At 30.9% G+C, this 14,343-nt stretch overlaps 3 protein-coding genes and 1 long non-coding RNA gene across 7 annotated transcripts; 1 reads left to right on the top strand and 3 right to left on the bottom strand.

Annotated features, from left to right (window-relative positions):
- Positions 1-230: 230 nt before the first annotated feature.
- On the bottom strand, positions 231-2,385 carry LOC105147707 (pyrimidodiazepine synthase). The gene is made up of 6 exons (XM_011058903.2): positions 2,214-2,385; positions 1,886-2,043; positions 1,601-1,765; positions 1,392-1,524; positions 1,137-1,252; positions 231-880 (listed from the first exon to the last, which is right to left on the bottom strand). The coding sequence occupies exons 1-6, from the start codon at positions 2,236-2,238 to the stop codon at positions 758-760; spliced, it is 720 nt and encodes a 239-aa protein (XP_011057205.1). The 5' UTR covers positions 2,239-2,385; the 3' UTR covers positions 231-757.
- A 380-nt stretch (positions 2,386-2,765) lies between these two features.
- On the bottom strand, positions 2,766-4,881 carry LOC105147708 (glutathione S-transferase omega-1). 2 transcript variants are annotated; one of them, XM_011058906.2, is made up of 6 exons: positions 4,575-4,881; positions 4,257-4,414; positions 3,979-4,143; positions 3,769-3,901; positions 3,488-3,614; positions 2,766-3,077 (listed from the first exon to the last, which is right to left on the bottom strand). In XM_011058906.2, exons 1-6 carry the CDS (start codon positions 4,597-4,599, stop codon positions 3,074-3,076), a joined length of 612 nt encoding a protein of 203 aa, XP_011057208.1. In that variant the 5' UTR covers positions 4,600-4,881; the 3' UTR covers positions 2,766-3,073. The 2 variants fall into 2 exon arrangements, with proteins under 2 accessions (XP_011057208.1, XP_011057207.1); XM_011058905.2 differs by having other exon boundaries at positions 3,493-3,614; positions 4,575-4,800.
- A 502-nt stretch (positions 4,882-5,383) lies between these two features.
- On the bottom strand, positions 5,384-14,290 carry MED23 (mediator complex subunit 23). 3 transcript variants are annotated; one of them, XM_011058909.2, is made up of 12 exons: positions 14,179-14,290; positions 13,228-13,333; positions 12,849-13,093; positions 12,637-12,769; positions 11,935-12,117; positions 11,456-11,743; positions 8,689-10,834; positions 7,979-8,218; positions 7,467-7,626; positions 7,045-7,332; positions 6,647-6,853; positions 5,384-6,441 (listed from the first exon to the last, which is right to left on the bottom strand). In XM_011058909.2, exons 2-12 carry the CDS (start codon positions 13,282-13,284, stop codon positions 6,303-6,305), a joined length of 4,086 nt encoding a protein of 1,361 aa, XP_011057211.1. In that variant the 5' UTR covers positions 13,285-13,333; positions 14,179-14,290; the 3' UTR covers positions 5,384-6,302. The 3 variants fall into 3 exon arrangements, with proteins under 3 accessions (XP_011057211.1, XP_011057209.1, XP_011057210.1); XM_011058907.2 differs by lacking the exon at positions 14,179-14,290 and adding an exon at positions 13,431-13,569; XM_011058908.2 differs by lacking the exon at positions 14,179-14,290 and adding an exon at positions 13,406-13,538.
- On the top strand, positions 7,132-7,964 carry LOC147906752 (uncharacterized). The gene is made up of 2 exons (XR_015548149.1): positions 7,132-7,261; positions 7,474-7,964. It is a non-coding gene; the product is annotated as an uncharacterized LOC147906752 (long non-coding RNA).
- Positions 14,291-14,343: the final 53 nt, after the last annotated feature.

Raw genomic sequence — 14,343 nt, 5'->3', positions numbered from 1 at the left:
GATTTATTATTTAATTTAGAAATTCGATTCTTATATATTACTTCTATGTATTCAAATATAAATTACATAAATATGTGTATTTTAACCATTCAAAATTTTAAGACGATATTGTATAAAAACAAAATACGAAAACAAAAATTATCACAATAAATTATCACAAAAATTAAAGAATTACATAAGAAAATGAAGATTTTGTGTTACTAAAAAATTAATAGCAAGAGATTAACACATTATATAAATGTTGATTTGCTTTATAATAACAATAATTGCAACAATTATAATATACAGCTACATATTCAGTTAGTGCCCTGTTAAAATGCAGAATAATTATGTTTAATATTACACTTAATTACACACTTAATGTTAGAATGCTTATATTTAATGTCGAAGTACAGGCCATTTGTTATATAGACTTATTTTGTACTACATAGCTATAAATAAATGAAGGATTAAAATATTACATTACAATAGTGTAGTCATATGGCACATATTAAAAAAAATTAAAATATGTATTAAATTTAACATATAAAAATAAATAAACAATTAAAAACATATAAAAATGTCACATAAAAAATATAATATAAAAAAATATCACACAAAAAATTTAACACATACAACACAAAGAATTAATACATGTAAGTCAAATATCACATACTACAATATAAATGTTAATACTGATGTTAATATGTTAATTTTTGCCAAACTATTTTGTATTCATCTTTGCAGCATTGCTTTTGTTATAGTATTGCAAATACATTTAAAGATTGTCATAATCAACACTTCCTGTTCTTACAGTTTCTACGAATTTTGCAAACTTTTCATACGAGCCTCTGTGTTTTAGAACGAATGACTGATCTTTCATTCCATCTACCCATTCCATCTGAAACAAAATGGACGCAATTAATCAATAATTATTTTTCTAGAATATAAATGATAAAAAATCCACTACAAATTCAAATACAAGTTCTGTAAATAAACAAGAAAATATTATAATTAATATATTTTGTTATAAATATATATATATTAATGAATTTAAATGAGTGTTGAGAAAATTGCTAAATGAATAAATCTTCAAAATGTTCATAATTAAGTTGACAAATTTGAAAATGTTACTGGATATACTATTTTTTGCTTACAATACGGGGAAATCTCTCCTTGTCAAGACTTGCACGCTGTTTATAAAGTATAGTCAGAGCTTTTGCACGTTCAAACCAAGGCCATATTAGAACGTCTAACATATTTGGATTACTCCCTAAAACAAAAAGATACAATTCTTATAATAATAAAGATTATATTTGCTTATTATTCAGTCAATAAGTGATTGTGACTTATTAATAATGTTAAAATATATAAAGAGAGAAAAAGAAAATATACAGTAGATTTATACAAACCCCCGAAAAAGGTTGTTTTGCGTACATTAAGCTCGTCTTCAAATTCTTGTAAATCATCCGTTACCTCAATGAGAATCTCTTCAAACTGTCTCTTGTCTTTGCCAAATATGCAATTTGCAAAAGTATCCATAATCTATGAACAATACGTAATTATTAAAACATTATATTAAGAACAGGAAAAGATCAGATCTCAACGTCGTTATAAGTACCTTAGAGAAGTGATCTAACAGCTCTAAATCACGACTCTTTGTCTCATCGTTGTATAGAGGAGGCTCAGGATACTTCTCATCTATATAGTTCGCCACTGCGACAGAATCTGTTATTATTGTACCATCCGAATCTATATAAATTGGTACTTTGCCATCCGGATGAATCTAAAAAAATATTTTCGTATATAAGAATACATCCAAACTTGTCGATACTTGTCATTCTTTCAAAACTCATTAGATTCAAATCACATTGAGTTATCTCTGTGAAAATAACTCGATGCATACTTCGAGAAACCACTGCGGTTTGCTCTGCAAGTTGATATTGACAATGTCGTGTGGGACCTGCTTTAGACTCAGCACGAGGCGTATTCTATGAGCGAAGGGACAATATACCATGCTATACAGACGCGCCTGACCTTCCACTTCCGCTGGCTTCTCGGAGCCTAAAACAAAAGTTCAGTTTTCTCTTCAGAAAAACTCAACATAATGCGAGTCTCTAACGATGATACTAGACGGTACACATGACTTTGCTCAAATATTACCGGGTTTCTATAAACATATACCATTGTAAAGGAATTCTTTTCAGTATAGATTCGACTGTCACATTACTTACCATCTGCTAGATGTAAGGAACTCATTTGAATAATCCGTTCACAGATGAACGGTCTTGTATGTGGATCGTTAAGGTGCGGCGACTGCGGCGTGGATTAGCGTGGATGCTTATCCTCAATGACAGGGAATGACAAATGTTGAAAGTCTTATTGGACGATAACGCCTCACCTGGCGCCATCTCCCACGCCCACGCACACAGGTGTATAGAAGGATATATGTCGGTGATTATTGATAAAAGGAACAATATGTGAATAATATAAAATTTATTTTCTTACTCGGATACGTATTCGAGATATTACAATTCAAGAAATTCATTTTTATAAAAAACTAAAATCTATGAACTGAAATATCTAAAATATGCTATCAATCTTTTAGTATAAGTTTAGTTTATTTTATTTTTTTTCTAATTGGTCCCAATCCAGTCTCATTTTGAAGTCATTGTATATACAAACTACTCTAGGTATAAAAATGCAAATATCTCGAATGATAAAGCATCTAATATATATTTTGCAAAACAAAATGTATTGAAGCACAATAAAATGTACTGAAGATATACTGAAGATTGTGCGGTTTATTTATATTTATATTACATTTACTATAAATATATTCATATATTATATTTGTTTTTGGTTCTATTGGAATATAAGAATGTATATAAGAACTTAATAAAAGAAAAATACTATCAACATATTATTTTGATGTAAACTTATTTATAGAAACAAGCTAATAACTTCAAATCACGTTAAATATTATCGTAATCAACATTGTTCGCTCTTCGAGCTTCGAAGAATTTTGCTAATTTTTTATACGAACTCCTATATTTTAGAACAAACGGCTGGATTTTCATTCCCTCTACCCATTTCACCTGAAAGAAAATGGACGGTGATTAATAAATTATTAATTTTTTTAAATGTAAATGAAATTCAATGAAATAAAATTTATTGCAAACTCAAATTATGCGCTACATATAAATATAAAATAAAAGAGAATTATTTTTACAAACGATATTTATACAATATTAAACATTATATATATCTATATATATATATATATATATATATTTATACATTTTATTTATATATATATATATATATATATATATGATATTTACACATGTTAAATAATTATATTTTTATAAATATGTATAGTTAATGCACTTAAATGAGTTTTGAAGAAATGTTCTACATATACATGTCAATAGGTCTTAAAATTTCAAAATTTTTAAGAGTTGATAAATTTAAAAAATGCTGTTGTTGTACACTTTTTATTATTTACTTTACCATATGGGGAAATTTCTTCTTGTATCTGTCAACACTTGCATACTGTTTGTGAAGTAGAGTTAGAGCCTTTCCAACATCAAACCAAGACCACATTAGAATGTCTAACATACCCGGATTGCTCCCTAAAATAAAAAAATACAATTTTATGCCGATAAATATACTTATTTCAGTCAAGAACAAATGAAAAAATAATTTTTTAACAATATTATAAGAAAGGATGTATAAAGAGAAAAAGAGAAAAGTAGAAAAGAAATAGGAAGAGAGATTTTTACAAACCTCCGAAAAAGATTGTCTTGCGTACATTAAGCTCATCTTCATATTTTTGTAAGTTATCCATTATCTCGGTGTGAATCTCTTCGAATTGTCTCTTATCCTTCTCATATAAGATATTCGTAATAATATCTACAATCTGTAAAAACATGACACAATTATTAAAGGATCATTTTTAAGGAAGAGGAGGAGAAATCTCAACATCGTTATGAACACCTTAGATAAATCATCTATCAGTTCCAAATCACGACTTTTTGTTTCTTCATTGTACAAAGGAGGTTCAGGGTATTTCTCGTCCAGATAGTTCGCCACTGTGACAGATTCCATTACTACTGTACCGTCCGAATCTACATAAACCGGTACCTTGCCAACTGGATTAATCTGAAAAAAAATATTTCCGTACACGCAAGTAATAAAATCCGCATCCAAATCCGCATCTCTTTCGATTTTAACATAATGTTAAGTTATTGTTTTAAAAATGACTCAATGCGTACTTGAAGAAACCACTGCGGCTTTTTCTGTAAATTGATATTGACAATATCGTATGGAATCTGCTTCAGACTGAGTACATGATGTATTCTCATAACAAAAGGGCAAAACACCATGCTGTATAGACGCGCCCGATCTTTCACTTCCGCTGGTTTCTCGGAATCTAAAATAAAGTATTCTTAGAGAAGAATTGATATAACATCGTCTCCATCGATGACACTATGCGATGTACATATTATAGACATTCTACTGAATTTCCATAAGCATTTACCTTTTGTAAAACTTCCTTTCACAGCACAGACTTAATTGATCATATTACTCACCGTCTGCTAGATGTAAGGAATTCATCTGGACAATCCTTCTTCTGGATTTTTATCTAAGAATTTTCTTCTAAGAATCTTTAAGATACTGCACAGATGCCAAATCTTAATGATTAAGACTGTACTGTCAGTGCTATCATTTATCAAACCTTTCAAGTAGCACAGCAAAGCGATAATATGCACTTTTTTTAGCGCTTGTTAACGCTTCATAAGTCCTGTGTGCTACTTGGGATACTACAAAAATGAAGATAATAGCACTGATAATATATCTTATAGCACTATGCGATAGCACTATCTGCTATATATATACGAGAATATCAACAATTATTAATAAAAGGAGCAGCACGCAATTATGGAACTTTAAACTATTTTTTTATTTGAATATGCTCTCAAGATATCAAAGTATGAGAAATATTATTTTGTAAAAAATAAAAAAAGAAAGTTTATATTTTTTACGTCTACTGTCTATTTATATGCCTATTTAATTAATAATTGTGCACTTCGGAACAACTGGCATCTGTTCCGAGTAGGGAATGGAAGATTACTTTTTAAAAGTAAGTAGTTACTCGAGTAGAAAAAGTAACAAGTTACCGTTACTAGTTACCGACTTTTAAAAGTAATTCGTTACAATTACCGTTACTTGAGAAAGTAACTTTTCATTAATTTCCGTTACTTTTATTACTTTTTTAAAATTGACGACTATCTATCACAGCAGCCTAGAGACTTTTTAGTCTCAAGCGCTATGGTTTGTGTCCAATGTAAACAACGGAAAAATCCTAAAATTTTAGAATAAAAAATTTGAAAAATAATAATTTTTTTTCTTTCGGCTTTGATAGTTTTTTACTCGGATATTTTCTTGCATTTCATGATTTTGACGCTGCACTATTGTTTCAGAATTTAGTTTTTACACTTGTCCTAAGATTTCTATGTAAAAATAGTTACCAAAGTTAAAATATATAGTATATAATGATAATATTGTATAATGTCGGTGGCTATAAATATACCTTACCTTTCACTATTTGAATGATATTTTATTTAAAAAAATTGAAGTACAGTATAAAATATCATTCAAATAAGTATTCTATATAATTATTAATATAATATATATATATAATATATAATATATATAATAATTATAAATAATATTTTACTAATTGACTGTTTTTGTTGTATATGATTGTAATACATATTCTAAATTTAAATTAGTGAGTAATCGAATAGCGTTCATCGAATTTCTAATTACTTGAATTAATATTATATTAGAATATTATTTCAAAATAATTAAAATAGAATACAAAATAACTGAAATATAGAGCACAGTTATAATAATATGCAACAAAACAATATCTATTATGCTTATAAAGTATCATCTGTATTAATAATACCTTATTTAGCTTTTAAATATAAAATATCTGTCATTCAAATAACTATATATTGATGTTACATTGAAATAACTATATGTTTTTTCATGAATTCTATGTAATTTCATCAAAAATACCATTATTTTTTATATAATCTAATCGTGTACAAAGTAAAGATAAAAGTAACTGTAAAATTTGTTACTGTTATAAAAAAAAAATGTAACCATGTGTTACCATCACAATTATCAAAGAAAAAACGCAGTTATCGATAAGTTTACAAAAAAGTAATTTGTACAAATAACGAGTTACTTCCATTCCCTGGTTCCAAGAAGCTAAATTACACATCACGATGTGTCTAAGTAGTTATGTCTTAGGATGTATGGATCTCGTCAATGTTTATATGAGCGATAAAACGCAATCTCATCTGTAATGCCGGCCTTAGTCTTCGTATAATACATTCCACTTCATTTTTAGTCATATCACCAACGAACATGTATTTGATATGATATCTGTCGCTATTATTAAGGCAAAAATATAAAAGTCAATAAATACATTAAAGAATAAGATACTCTCAAATTAATTTCTATAAGCTATTCGAATTTATATCTTTGTATTTAACATTTAATCTTCTGGTGATAGATTAAAAATAAAATAATTTTAAAAAATTGTTTCCAAATTAAAAAAAAAGGCTTAGTCGTATAATATAAAGGATACAGTAAATCGCAAATTGAATCCATGTAATTCAAGGTAGTTTGAGTGTGATCAACTCGTTCCAGCATTTCGTATAGACAGACTGCGAGTTCGACCACACAGTGCGGTCGCTCCGCATTAAACCTCGCCAAAGTAGGGCCGATTAGATGACAGGCGTATATTAACTGTTCCTCGCTGCTTACAACTGGCTGAAGTTTCTCCTTGATAAATCTATAAAGGCCAATTATTTATTATTAATTTATAACAAAATAAGACAAAATAAATATTAAATATAATAAAATTTCTATTTTTAAGTGCCAATTTTGCCTCAATTTTCTTTTATGGTATACAAAATTATACTATGTATATTGTATATTATAATTTATATTATTTACAAATATATATTCATAATTACAACTTACTGAGGCATCGTTGTAATTTGTCCTACACCTGCATGATGCCACACGGAATGCGCTAGTGCAAGCATGTAGCTATACTTGTTTTCTAATAGGCTATTATGCGTAATATTGAAGTTAAACATTTGAAATGGGGTCAAGTTATTGTATTGCCAATTGACCAAGCCGGGGCTGCTGATAGTCTCCAGTAAACGTTTGTGCAACGCTGACCAATAACATTCAGGTAACGCCGCCAGTAATAAACCAACACAATTTATCCATAAATGTATTTCATCTGATGGCACAACAGTATATCTGTGTTTGAATAGGACAGACAGTAAAATTAAAATTATACAAAATTACAGACAGTTTTTGTTGTATTGTTCTAGAACAGTAGAATTGTAGCTCCTTGCACATGCAAATTTTAAGATTTTAAGGAAAAATGATACCCTTTAGCGACAACGTCCAGTAGGAAGTTAGCCACCGCATCTGGAGCAACTGGAAGAGCCATGAGTTCGACGCAAGTCACATATAATGCATGCGCTGCTGGATTTGGGAATTCATTGAATCTCCAATCGGTAGCAGGAAAGTGAGCCGTGCCAGACATTGCTTTAACACACATATACGACTATTAAATTAATAAAATTAACAACTTCTGATATAATTCATAGATTGCCTTTTGTTTAAAGAAAAATTTTAAAATCAAGAAAACGTAAAAATAAATACGGAGAAAAAATTTAGCATTTTTTCTTATTATATGTCCTAATTTTTAATATATTGTACTAAACAGATTTTATTATTCGTTTAACTTTATTCAAAATTCTGATTTATTTTCACTCAAAAGAAGTTTTAACATTATATATAATAAAATAATGATTTGTATATTTTAGTTTATAGAAACATAATTGTAATAGCGAAGCAAACATATAAATCGTTATATAATAAAATTTTGATTGCTTACTTTCTACAATCCTTTGGACCAGTCGAATGTAATAATCCAACTCTGGTACCCACGAGACTGCATCGTCATTAAAGCGTGTCATATACATTTGATAAGCTTCAGAAAGAGCCCATCCTGGCGCTCTGATTTCCCGTAATGATCCCAAAACAGCGGATACCAATCGACGTTTTAACAACGGTCGATCTCGCAACTTCTTTTCGTAATAATGTAACGTATTGTAAAGGTATGTAACAGGTCGATCTGAAAATCATAATTGCCTTCAATCAAACAAGATTTAATCAATTTGTCAAAAGAAATCTACTTTCTCTCTAGGTTCATTTTTATTGAACAAAAAGAGAAATATGTTTCAACTAAATAAATATGGTTCACACTAAATTTTAAGAATTAATTTGCATATCTATTTTTATATCATTTTGTATGGAATAATGATGGATTCATATTCAAAATCTCGGATTCGATTCCATTTCATCTCATATATGTTTTAATTAATAAGAGTTGGAGAATTAAAAATTTCTTTATGAAAAAATATAAGATTGCGTAGTAATAAAATTGTAACTCGTTTCAGAAACAATATATATACACACACACACACACACACACACACACGCGCGCGCGCGCGCGCGCACACAAAAATATATTATATTTTATGATAGAAAAAGATTTTTTTTCTTTTCATCTAGTAAAAATTGATAGTTTTATTAGAAACATACCATGAAATTTGTACAAACAGCCTAAATGTTCCAGTAATATTTCTAAACTCTTGATAACAGGTGGTATCTCCAGATATCGGTGCACTACTATGTCAAAAACTGGTAAGAAACGAAGACATACATTCCCAAAGTACACAGGCAAATTTTGATACTGACTGGGCCCACCACTAGTTTGCTCCATAATACCCTCCGGTGCAAACTTTTCTGGGAATTTTCTGTGGAAAGCAAGATGCTTCTCATGCCAATTTGATTGTTTCCAATGCTCTGGCGAGTTCTCTTTCACAAACTCTTGTACACGATTTCTAAATTCAGCCGCTTTCAATAGCAACAATTGTATGATAAAAAAACATACTTGTGCTTCATTGCCTTCTTGAGTTCTTAAAGCTAAACAAAGTACAAGTCTGTCAATGGTTACTATGTTGTATTTCCAAATCATATCGTTAATAGTGTCCACACATTTATTAACATGCTGTCCGCCCACACTGTTAGCAAATTCAAACACAAGATAATCACAGAATTTCCTGAGATGAGCCGATAGCGCTCTAGCACCTATTCTCTCAAGAATTTTGTACACAATTGGACTAATGCGATCAGTCTCAAGTATCATTTTCCATAGAAGACACAGAAATAATGGTGGCGTACCAGGGACAGAGAAATGCGCAATGATATCATTTTCATTGTTCATGGATGCCCAATTCCTATATTCTTCCTCGACTGCTTTCTTTATCTGTTGTTTGTTTTCTTTCGCCACACTGTTCTGCTGGAAGAACTCGCTTAACACTGGCGGGAAACACTGAAGGGTATGATTAGCCCAAGAATGAGGTGTATTTTGCATGATGGTATTCAACAACTCTTTGCACCACGTACCGCTGAGACTGTCGGCGCCAGTGCCAGTTACATGCATGGATCGTGCCAGTGTTAATACTAATGCTCGGTTAAGTTCTTCTGATTCCGCAGACACGAGGGTTTTCGGTTCGGATAAGAACCTAGACAGCTGTGGTTGTACTTCTGCAGAACCCAATCCGGTAATGAGTCGTAAAGCAGTGCTTTCGACACACAAATGAAGTTGCGTTTGATTAGTCTGTGGTACCGCTGCGAGGCTGTGTAGATGCGACAGCAGCTGTACCCTGTAATGTGGTTGAATATGATGCATCCTGTAGCTGAACATTTCCAACAATGTATATAAAGTTCCCCACGCATGCGATTTAAATACTGTCGGCAACAATTGGCTAATAAATCCTTTAATACCGAGACTCTCAATTTCTGTGTACACCAACAGTCTACTGTAAGTTTCGACTAACGCTGGTGCCAATGCCATGTTGCTTTTTGATTGTGCTAACTTGATGACATGCGTGACAATGCTGTGAATTAAGCTCATCTTGGAGTGCACGGTTAAAGAGTCCAAAATAGACATTGAAAGCGGCGTTGTTGGACCATTCGCTAATGCTGCATTATTTTGTAAATTCTGTAAGGGTTGCTGTTGCTGATTCTTTTGCGTACCCAGGATGGTATCCACCAGTGCAGCCATTGGCCTACTAAAATACTCCTGGTTCGTTGAGTATGCGTTGCACAAAAGTGCAATGCGATAATCCGAGCCCATACAGAGAGAAGCATTTGGCATGACTAAATGCTGCAGGAATTCATGGTGGACTTTCAACGTGTGCGGTATGGGTCTGTGAATATTAGTGCCGGGTTCGGTCTGAGCCTTTTTCAGTAAATGTATCCATATGCACGTTATCGCCATTTGATGAGTGCACAGAGCTTGAGTATAATCTGGGACAGGCAAAGGTTCTTTTTCTGGATAGAGAAGATCATACAGTTTCAGCACAGGTAAAAAATTCGACAATGGATTTCGTTGAATGCTGCCTGAGATGAACTGTAGAAGGACCCACATCAAATGGTCTCTACCCTTTCTCAATTCTCTGCCCGCTAATTTATCATGTATCGCCATAACAATACTCGGAAAACAGGCAAATTGGAAGAGAATAAAATAAATAAGTTGTGAAGATAGGTGCAGCCACACCCAATGATTGGCCACTGTTCCATCCATTCCTTCTGCTGGTAGAGTTTCGTTTTCAGATCGTTCCATCGCGAGTATGACGAGTTCGACAAGTTGTTCCTCCAAGACGACGCATCGTTGCTTATGCTATCATATAAATAAAAATGTAAAGAGTTAAAATATCTTCTGATATATAGTTCTATAATTTCAGTCATGCAAAACTAATAAAAAGAGCTATAACAACATATAATATAAAAATGTAAAAACAAAACATAATATAAATTTATACTTCGCTTTCTCTAACACACTACGCTGGTAATATAAAAACGATTAGCATCCTGTTCACAGTTATAATGTAATTTGGAAAAAGTCGTCGTATGTCAATATTTAAATTACAGTCAAACATTTATATTATGTTTTGTTTTTATCGTTTGTAATATTATGTTTTTAACATTGATAATGATCCAATCGTGATCGAAATGTCGAAAAATCGTGATCGTTTGTTTATTTATTGTTTTAATACGTTATATTAAATCTAAAAAATATAATTATTTCTTTGCTTATATTCCAACTTTTATATTAACGATGTTAATTTTATAAAATAATTTTTTGGCTCGTAGCTCTTTTTTTTGTTTTTTAAATTTTATGAAAAAAGCTAATATGAATATTTATCCTATTAACATATCCGGATTATAACTTTGTTTTTAACTTACTCTCAATAATTTTTGTATTCCATAATTAATTCTTTTTGCTCTAATTTTATCTTACCTGTTTCTGCAAACCAAGCATCGAACAGACCATGTCTCTACTATATGGCTGCTCTAGAACATATCTAAGTAATTCTGTCTGAGGCTTAAGTAAATCTGGATCGTAAGGTAGATTTCCCTTCAAAGAAAACTTTAATGTAGTAGGATCCAACAACCAAGGATTAATCAAATAATCTGCATATCCTGTGTGTTCAACCACTGGCAACATCTTTGAGTGACCGACTATAGATACCATTTGCGCAGTGTGTCGAAAACTTTCGACAAAATCGGAGAGCAGTTTTGCTAATTTCTAAAAAACAAAAATGCATAATGTCGAAAAAAAAAACAGAATTAGATAGCAAAGAAGACACTTTTTTCACAAAACTGTTAAATGTAACGTTTTACATTATACACACATACACATACACACACACATACACACACACACACACAATTTTATTTTTTCTTTTCAATACTCTAATGTACTTTAATGTTACTTACCCAATGAGGCCAATTTTTACCGTCAGGATAAGCTTTTTGTATCTCATTAACAATAAAATACCCTGGTAATAAGCACGCATTTCTATCGAAAATAAATTCAATAACATTTTCTAAAGCCTTAAGTTGCGGTTGTACTGATGCATCTAATCGAGCTGGTATGGTTTGGGCTTTTTCTTTGCATCCCTAAGCATAAAACAGAAAATATATATGCTTGTAGATTTAAAAAAATATACATATTATATACATACAAATTTATATATTACATATATTTTTAAAGATTGCTATCTCAATAATCTTATATAATAAGATTATAAAGGAAATATCTTATGTAAATTAATAATATAATATAGAGCTATAAACCACTCAAATTATTATGTGAATAAAAATATTTGTATCAACAATCTAAATTTTGTACAGACATTTTGATCTCTATCGGATCATTTTCAATGTTAAATAATAGTATTGGTAATTTTTTGAAATTATTATTTAACATTAAAAATGACCCAATAGAGGTCAAAACGTCTGTACAAAATTTAGATTGTTGATATAAATATTTTACTCACATAATAACTTGAGTGGTTCCTATATTATTAATTTAATTAGTTGAACTGTTATTCTTTATTGAATTTTAAATATCTTAATATTTTATATGCATATAAATATTGCACTAAAAATAAATCGTTAGAATTATTGAGAACTTACTTTCATGATCTCTCTAACTCCTTTGTAGTCAACTCCACCAAGAATATGTTTAATGAGAACAAAACACTCGACCCAAAAATCTTCTAATTGATATTGCAATTTATCACAACTTAGAATACATTCACATACTAATCTATAACAAAAATTAAGAAAATAATACAAAGACTCAAAGAGATGAAAGAGAAAAAGCATTCAAGTTAATTAAAATGTACCTAGCAGGTAAAAAATTTGAATGCACTAAATTTTCTAGAAGCGACAGTAATAACTGTAATCGTCTATGATTTGTCATAGCTGCAGCTATCGATAAAAATTGGCGAACTGCTGCTTCTTGTTGCTCCTTCGTCAACCCGGTCATAGCTGTCCTCAATTCTTGATGCCATGCTGCTACTTTATCAGTCTCCTTCTTAGGGTGATGAACAAGAACACAACTGAACGCTTCTTCTATTGCCTCTACTTTCTAGAATTTATAAAGTACAAGTATGAAAATAAAATCATCCTATATATTTGATCATTAAAATTAAAACTTTGATGTAGCAAAATTATAAAAAGAATACACTTATCAAGAAAATAACAGTATTTCTTAATATTTACCAAAATATCATTTAAGATATTTGCAATTTGAGTTTCACTACTCATCTTTTCAACCATAACATATCCTTGACGATGAAATTTTTAATTAGTATGTTTTGTCATTCGTCTGAAAAAAAATCGATTGTAAGATAATTATCTACTATTGTAAAAAAGAATTAATTGATAAACCAGATTATACATCAATCAGTAATATCAATATTTACGGCATTTCTGATCTCCCCTTGTTTGGTTTTCCGACTCAAATGATGATGTCCCATGCAGCGGATCGTGCGTAAGTGGATTCGCGTATCGCCAATCACAGAAAATTTCATTCTCTTAGATCTGCTTGCGAAATTTGCAAACAGATCTAAGAGAATAATTCTGTGATTGGCGATATGCAAATCCGCTTACGCACGATCCGCTGCATGGGATATCAGGGTGCGATTACATGGAACGCGGTACACGGTACAGTAACTATTAGATGGACCGGAAAATAATGTCGTTTCTGTGCATGTCGATATTCGTTTGTCATTTATCAGCTCGTTGTGTTACTTCAAAGTCATGCCAAAATAATTTAAAAAAAAACGACATTACTTTCCAGTCCACCTAATAATAGTAACTAAGTAACTAGGAAATCGCGTACCGCTTTCGATATTACATGGAGCGCGATTTGCGTGCGGTTTGCGGCACGGGATGACAAACAAATTAGTATGAATTTTTTTTAACTTATTTTCATGCACACTATCGATACTCTTATTTTTTAACAGATTTACTTAATAATTGCATTTAAATCAATTAATTCTAAAAAGTGCATAGCAGTGTATCATAATGTGAGTTTGTTACTAGTCCGTGCCGCTAACCGCACATAAATCGTGATCCATGTCAACGAAAGAAATAGGCGGTACGTGATAGGGTGCTATATATATTTCATTTATGCGTTTTTAAAGGTCTGACTTAGCAAAGTCAACTTACAGTCGACATATTGATGTTTGGGCTGTTAGGGAGGCTACAATTCACTTGATGCTACAAATGCTTCGAAGCATTAGTTGCATTCAGCGGACTCAACAGTTGAATGAGCGCTCGTTATTATTAATGTATTCTTCTAAAATTTGGTTGGACGATCTAAAAGAATACACC

Source organism: Acromyrmex echinatior, chromosome 18 (assembly GCF_024713525.1).
Source record: "Acromyrmex echinatior isolate Ae372 chromosome 18, ASM2471352v2, whole genome shotgun sequence".
NCBI classification, from domain to species: domain Eukaryota; kingdom Metazoa; phylum Arthropoda; class Insecta; order Hymenoptera; family Formicidae; genus Acromyrmex; species Acromyrmex echinatior.
This window is presented reverse-complemented; position numbering and strand designations above follow the sequence as displayed.

Bases quoted from the DNA above. Each gene is read 5' to 3' on its own strand.
- LOC105147707 (XM_011058903.2), bottom strand. From the start codon at position 2,238: ATGAGTTCCTTACATCTAGCAGATG. The intron at 2,044-2,213 runs GTAAGTAATGTG...CTTTTGTTTTAG, and splicing joins TTCCTTACATCTAGCAGATG to GCTCCGAGAAGCCAGCGGAA. The intron at 1,525-1,600 runs GTACTTATAACG...TATTGTTCATAG, and splicing joins TGTTAGATCACTTCTCTAAG to ATTATGGATACTTTTGCAAA.
- LOC105147708 (XM_011058905.2), bottom strand. From the start codon at position 4,599: ATGAATTCCTTACATCTAGCAGACG. The intron at 4,415-4,574 runs GTGAGTAATATG...ACTTTATTTTAG, and splicing joins TTCCTTACATCTAGCAGACG to ATTCCGAGAAACCAGCGGAA. The intron at 3,078-3,492 runs GTAAAGTAAATA...ATTTTCTTTCAG, and splicing joins AGAAGAAATTTCCCCATATG to GTGAAATGGGTAGAGGGAAT.
- MED23 (XM_011058909.2), bottom strand. From the start codon at position 13,284: ATGGTTGAAAAGATGAGTAGTGAAACTCAAATTGCAAATATCTTAAAT. The intron at 12,118-12,636 runs GTAAGTTCTCAA...TTTTATGCTTAG, and splicing joins GAGTTAGAGAGATCATGAAA to GGATGCAAAGAAAAAGCCCA. The intron at 8,219-8,688 runs GTATGTTTCTAA...TATGATTTTCAG, and splicing joins CTGTTTGTACAAATTTCATG to ATCGACCTGTTACATACCTT.